The following is a 7,625-nucleotide window of genomic DNA, read 5'->3' as shown; positions in this document are numbered from 1 at the left end:
GAGCAATTTACAGGAGCAATTAGGGTTAAGTGCCTTGCTAAATGGCACATCAACAGATTTTTCACCTAGTTGGCTAGGGGATTTATTAATTTAACTAGGCAAGTCAGTTAAGAACAAATTCTTATTTACAAACAAGAAACTTTCCGGTTACTGGCCCAACTGTCTTAAACGCTAGGCTACCTGCCACCCTAACATAGCACTTCTCAGCATATCCTAAACACCTAACATTATACTGACGTATGATGAGTTGAGGTTAGGGTTATCTAACAGTTTCGCATCTAATAATATCAACTGGAAACTTGAGTGGAAGAACTAAGAACTGTATGTCACTTCTCTCAGTGTTTGTACCTGTGCACTCCTCCCCACGCATTTTAAAGCATTTGATTGGTGAAAGTACGGGCTAAACAGAGTTTCCGGTGACACTTTATTTGGATAGTCCATCTGTAGATGCTCTAAAGACTCATCTATTTATGAACCAACATAGATAAAATAAGAGTTTGCATAATTTAGCTACAGAGGATCAATAGCTTCTAAAAAAATACCTGTGGATTAAGTTTTATCACAGGCTCTTAAGAGTCAGGAAGGCTACAATGTGGGCAGTGTGCGAGCCAAATTTATAACAGCTTGTTGCGTTGAATCATTCTGGAACCTCTAACCCTGGAAGTTTGACTTAACCTCATCTTCCCATGGCTGTCAGTAACATTTCAACTAACACAAAACACTGAACTTATCCCTTTTCCTAACCCTTACTCTAAACCTACTCCTAACCTTACCAAGCAGTTGCTCGTCAACAGATGATCATACTATCAACCATCTGTAGAGCATCTATACACGGACTCTCTGGACTATGCAAATAAAGTGTGACGAGTTTCCACCATCTTTCTTTTGACGGTCCTTTCCTTGTAATCCACGAAGGGAAGTGAACAAGTGCACACTTTAAGAAAAAGGACAGATAATTTGGAACGCAGGACTTTATACACTGATGTGTTCAAGTATGGTTTTAGTTATAGTTCTGTCCAGCCTGTGGAATAATACGGTAAGCAGCAGAGAACAAGAGGTGTAATCAAACTTAAGTACCTGCTACCTACCAACACAGATTCTGATCCTCAACACGATACAAATCACTATGGGAGATAACCAACCACAAAGTAGCCCCTCTTCCAAATCCCCATGGAGATAACCAACCACAAAGTAGCCCCAACTCTCCTAAATACACTGAATTATTCACTGGTGTAAAACATCCAGGGAACCCTTTCGGCAGATGTTATTATTAAAGAGGAAACCTTTGTTTTCACACCTGATTAAGAGAGGGATTGGATAGCCAGAAAGCTATATCAATCACACAATGATTTGGTCTATGCAGATACACATTGCTTTCAGAAAGTATTCATACTCCTGGACTTTTTCCACATTTTGTTGTGTTACAGCCTGAGTGTAAAATGTATTACACTTGGGTTTTGTGTCACTGGCCTCCACATAATACCCTTTCATGTTAGTGAAATTATGTTTTTAGATTTATTCACAAATTAATTCAGAATGATAAGCTGAAATTTCTTGAGTCAGTAAGTATTCAATCCCTTTGATATGGCAAGCCTAAAGAAAAAAACAGACATTGAAGAGTCTTGGTGGTTCCAAACTTCTTCCATTTTTCCCATAATAAAACTTGCTCCAGAGCGCTCAGGACCTCAGACTGGGGCGAACGTTCACATTGAATATCCCTTTGAGCATGGTGAAGTTATGAACTACACTTTGGATGGTGTATCATTACACCCAGTCACTACAAAGATACAGGCGTCCTTCCTAACTCCGTTGCCGGAGAGGAAGGAAACTGCTCAGGGATTTCACCATGAGTTTAATGGTTTTGATCTGAGAACTGAGGATGGATCAACAACATTGTAGTTACTCTACAATACTAATAAAGTAAAACTGCAAAAAACGTTGCCAAGAAATTGACTTCATGTCCTGAATACAAAGTTCTATGTTTGAGGCAAATCCAACACCACACATCACTGAGAACCACTCTTTATAATTTCAAGCATGATGGTGGCTGCATCATGTTATGGTATGCTTGTCCTCGGCAAGGAATAGGGAGTTCTTTAGGATAAAAAGAAAAGGAATAGAGCTAAGCACAGGCAAAATCTTAGGAAAAGCTGGTTCAGCCTGCTTTCCACAAACACTTGGAGACAATGAAGGGCCGCCCCCAAGTGGTATGGGTAGGTAACAACATATGCCATGTTAATTTTCAACACAGGGGCCCCTCAGGGGTGTGTGCTCAGTCCCCTCCTGTACTCCCTGTTCACCCATGACTGCATGGCCAAGCACAACTCCAATACCATCATTAAGTTTGCTGATGACAAGTGGTAGGCCTGATCACCGACAATGACGAGAAGGCCTATAGGGAGGAGGTCAGAGACCTGGCCATGTGGTGCCAGGACAACAACCTCTCCCTCAACATGATCGAGACAAAGGAGATGATTCGGGACTACAGAAAAAGGAGGACCGAGCACACCCCAATTCTCCTCGATGGGGCTGTAGAGGAGCAGGTTGAGAGCCCCAAGTTCCTTGGTGTCCATATCACCTAAACTATCATGGTCCAAACACACCAAGACAATTGTGAAGAGGGCACAACAACGCATATTCTCCCTCAGGACACCGAAAATATTTGGCATGGGTCCTCAGAGCCTCAAAAAGTTCTACAACTGCACCATCAAGAGACTGGTTGCATCACCGCCGGGTATGGCAACTGCACGGCCTACGACAGAAAGGCACTACAGAGGGTAGTCCGTATGGCCCAGTGCATCACTGGGGCCAAGCTTCCTGCCATCCAGGACCTATATACCAGGCCGTGTCAGAGGAAGGCCCAAAAAAATTGTCAAAGGCCCCAGCCACCGTAGTCATTGACTGTTCTCTCTGCTACCGCACGGCAAGCGGTACCGGAGCGCCAAGTCTAGGTCCTAAAGGCTTCTTAACCTCTCTGGGATATGTGAGACGCTAGCGTCCCACCTCGCCAACAGCCAGTGGAATTGCAGGGCGCCAAATTCAAAACAGAAATTCCATAATTAAGATTCCTCAAACATAGTATTTTACACCATTTTAAAGATAATCTTTTTGTAAATCCAGCCACAGTGTCCAATTTCTAATAGGCTTTACGGCAAAAGCACACCAAACGATTAGTTTAGGTCAGCACCTAGTCACAGAAAACCATAAAGCCATTTTCCAGCCAAGGAGAGCCCTCACAAAAGTCAGAAATAGCGATTAAATTAATCCCTAACCTTTGATCTTCTTCAGATGGCACTCACGTGTCTTAATGTTACACAATAAATGTGTGTTTTGTTCAATAAAGTTTATCTTTATGTCCAAAAACCTCATTTGAAATTGTTGTTTTATGTTCAGAAATGCATTGTCTCAAACAAACATCCGGTGAAAGGGCAGAGAGCCACATCAAATTACAGAAATACTCATAATAAACATTGATAAAAGATACAAGTGTTATGCATGGAAATATAGATAAACTTTTTCTTAATGCAACCGCTGTGTCAGATTTCAAAAAGGCTTTACGACAAAAGCAAACCTTGCGATTATGTTAGGTCAGCACCTAGCCACAGAAAAACATACAGCCATTTTCCAAAGAAGGAAAGGTGTCATAAAAGTCAGAAATAGAATTATAAATATTCACTTACCCTTGATGATCTTCATGCACTCCCAGGAATCTCAGTTCCACAATAAATGTTTGTTTTGTTCGATAAAGTCCATCATTTATGTCCAAATACCTCCTTTTTGTTCACAAATCCAAACTCACGAGGCGGGCAAGTCCAGGCGAAAGTTCAGACAAAGTCCCAAAAGTTATAATACAGGTCGTAGAAACATGTCAAACGATGTATAGAATCAATCTTTAGGATGTTTTTATCATAAATCTTCAATGTTTCAACCGGACAATTCCTTTGTCTTCAGAAATGCAATGGAACGCCGCTAACTCTCACGGTTGCGCATGAGACTGAGCTCATGGCACTCTTCCAGACACCTGGTTGAAACAGCTCTCATTCTCTCCCCCTTCACAGTAGAAGCCTCAAACAAGGTTCTAATGCCTGTTGACATCTAGTGGAAGCCTTAGGAAGTGCAATATGACCCCATTCGATAGGCAATGACTTGAAAAACTACAAACCTCAGATTTCCCACTTCCTGGTTGGATTTTATTCTCAGGTTTTTGCCTGCCATATGAGTTCTGTTATACTCAGACATCATTCAAACAGTTTTAGAAACTTCAGTGTTTTCTATCCAAATCTACTAATTATATGCATATTCTAGCTTTTGGGCCTGAGTAGCAGGCAGTTTACTCTGGACACCTTATTATCCAAGCTACTCAATACTGCCCCCCAGTCCCAAAGAAGTTAACAGCTTCTACCCCCAAGCCATAAGACTCCTGAACAGCTAATCAAATGGCTACCCGGACTATTTGCCTTGTCCCCAACCCACCCCCAATTTTTACGCTGCTGCTACTCTGTTTATTATCCATGCATAGTCACTTTACCTCTACCTACATATTACCTCAACTAACCGGTGACCCCGCACATTGACGCTGTACCAGTGCCAGCCTCGCTACTGTTATTTTATTGTTGCTCCTATGTGTTGGAGGAAACACCGTACAGCTGGCAACCGAAGTCAGTGTGCATGCACATGGCCGCCACAAGGAGTCGCTAGAGCACAATGGGACAAGGACATCCCAGCAGGCCAAACCCTTCCCTAACCCGGACGATGCTGGGCCAATTGTGCCTCATGGGTCTCCTGGTCGCGTCCGGCTGCGACACAGCCCGGGATCGAACCTGGATCTGTACTGGCTAGTTACAGTTTTAACTTAAAAACTCAGCTAGAAAATCTAAGGCAAGACTTGAAAATGGCTGTTTAGCAATGATGAACAAACAACTTGACAGAGTTTGAAGAATTTTTTAAATAATAATGTGCAAATATTGTACAATCCAGGTGTGTAAATATTGTACAATCCAGGTGTGTAAATATTGTACAATCCAGGTGTGTAAATATTGTACAATCCAGGTGTGTAAATATTGTACAATCCAGGTGTGTAAAGCTCTAAGAGATTTTCAGCTGTAATCACTGCCAAAGGGGATTCTAACATGTGTTGATTCAGGGGTGTGAATACTTCCTGTATGTAAATTAGATCTGTATTTAATTTTCAATACATTTGCAAAAATGTCTAAAAACATGTTTTCCATGTCATTATGGGGTATTGTGTGTAGACGGGTGAGAGAGAAAAAATAAGTTTCATCCATTTTGAATTCTGGTTGTAACAACAACATTTGGAATAAGCCAAGGGGTATGAATATTTTCTGAAGGCACTGTCCATCTTACATCCATTGTAGGGAAAGAATTACATAAACCTTGAGATCGCAAACGTTAGGCACACAGCTTAATTTTTTTTAAATTAAGGAATAATCTGTGATATTTCCTTGTTCAATGGTTCTTTGATGACAGCCTGCCCTATATTCATTGATTATTTAAGAATAACTTGAGTTGCGTTTATGAATTTGAGAGTAGTTAGGTTACATTTCTCCAGCCCCCATTCTTCATCTTACTGCTAGTGGATACACAAACTCCAGATTTTGGCTTTAATGTACACTGTACAGTGGAACTATGTGAAGTAGCCTCCCACGATGGCAGCCACATATAGCTCCATCCCAGTCCGTCTCTGTGTGTTCACTGCAGCACCAGGTGCTCTGACACATGGAGAGGAGGAGGAACTGCATGTTTTCTCAGTAGAAGAGGGACAGAGAGGTAGAGCACAGATACAGCAACCATCAAACTATTTCAGCGAGTTCCATATAAGCCTTAGGGACTAAACAAGACGTTAAAAATGTTGATGTCGGGAAAGAGTTCACATTTAACGTTCACTACTCCTGAAAGTCTTGTAACAGTCCAGCTCAACACCACAGACAGTATTCAGATATAGTCAAAACACCCCCTTTCATAATACCTGCAGTAAAATGCATTGAGATTCACAAACCTACCCAGGCACAATTTTAAGATTGTGGAAGGTGATAAATTGACTTTGAATAGCGGGAAAAGTGCCCTATTCAATGCATGACTCAAGCTGAATAACCATGGCAATCGCTATGTACTTAGATCTAGATCTACAACCTAGGCCCCCTGATAACTATCCAACTGATGAAAGCAGAAACATACATATTTGTAAGGCTAATACTAACATTTTATTCCATATTAATACCAAATAATATGATTCGTGTTTACTTTTTTTAAAATGGTTGTTTTTTTCATCAGTAAAATTTGAGCGTAAATCAACAGATTACTTTTTAAATGTTAACAAATCAGTTTAGCCTTTTTAATTCTTTGTTGTCCACGTTACTTTAATGTTGGTTTCCAGTAGCAGTAGTGACGGGGGTCTCAATACAGTTACATCTGTATCGTGACTTGCATACAGCACTGAGACACACCCCACCAGACATGCCACCAGAGGTCTTTTCACAGTCCACAGGTCCAGAATAAATTCAAGGAAAAGTACAGTACTATACAAAGTCATGATTGAATGGAACTCCCTTCCATCTTATATAGCACAAGTGAACAGCAAACCTGGTTTCAAAAACAAAACAACACAGCTAGTCGGCTGTACCTATATCCTATATCTTGTTGTTCTTTTTAAATAGTGAGCAAACATGTTTTCAGCACTTATTTCCATGACTGACCAAAACTAATTATATCATGTTATCTCTCGTCTCTCTGCAGCAGACGTATAGTGAGCAATATGTTTGGAACGTCAAATCACAATAGAATTGCAGAATCAAATTGCAAAACATATAGAACCGTGAGAATCTCAATACATATCATATCGGCACCTAGGTATCGTGATAATATCGTGAGGTCCATGGTCTTTCCCAAAGTGACAGCCATTTTGCCCATGTCGTTTTAAAAATCCTGTGCAGCAAAGCTCCATCCACAATGTACTTCCTGTCAATCAGAGCCTTCTCAGCATGCTTTGCCCTTGTACTCACCGGTCTCCCTTTGGTTTGCGGTTCTTCTGGGGCGGGACCTTCCCTTTGGGTCTCCTTTCGCTGCCCGCACACGGTCCCCCACCCAGCCCCGTCACCCACAGGGACTCCAGGCCTTTGGAGGACTTCTTAAAGGTGAACTCCACCTGCTCGCCCTCCTTCAGGCTGCGGAAGCCCTCCATCACCAGTTTACTCTGTGGAGGAAAAAAAATCAACACACCAGCCCTTTAAGAAATGCTGCCATGGAATTTGAATTATACCGACCAGACCATCCTTTAAAAGATACTGAATTATTACCATGTAATTACAATTACATCCAGACCACCCCTCTTTAGAAACACTGCACTGTTACAATTAATGATTTTTGGGCTAGCATTTATAGCAAACCTTTGGAATGTCGACTATTTAATTCCAGTCATTGTCAATGTTCATCCTTATCAAATGACAAAATGTAATTAAATCGAAAATTTGGTAGCTTAGGTGCATCCCTTCCTCATCCCTCCCATTTTAGTTCTCACTTAGACAGTTTCCTTCTGACAGGGAGGGAGGGGGGAGGGGGGGGGGGGGGGTGGGGTTTCGCACCCAATGCTGTCACTTCCCTCTACCCAA

At 41.6% G+C, this 7,625-nt stretch overlaps 1 protein-coding gene across 4 annotated transcripts in view; it reads right to left on the bottom strand.

The window, feature by feature from the left end:
* lin28b (lin-28 homolog B (C. elegans)) overlaps positions 1-7,625 on the bottom strand; it is a 47,569-nt gene that overhangs the window by 18,870 nt on the left and 21,074 nt on the right. For all 4 annotated transcript variants that reach the window (XM_036984747.1, XM_036984748.1, XM_036984749.1 and 1 more), the window contains one exon: positions 7,020-7,210. In XM_036984747.1, the coding sequence (XP_036840642.1) occupies positions 7,020-7,210 (191 nt within the window). The remainder of the gene's footprint in view (positions 1-7,019; positions 7,211-7,625) is intronic.

This window comes from Oncorhynchus mykiss, chromosome 8 (genome assembly GCF_013265735.2).
Source record: "Oncorhynchus mykiss isolate Arlee chromosome 8, USDA_OmykA_1.1, whole genome shotgun sequence".
Taxonomy (NCBI): domain Eukaryota; kingdom Metazoa; phylum Chordata; class Actinopteri; order Salmoniformes; family Salmonidae; genus Oncorhynchus; species Oncorhynchus mykiss.
The sequence above is the reverse complement of the archived record's forward strand: the minus strand, read 5'-3'. Positions and strand labels throughout refer to the sequence as shown.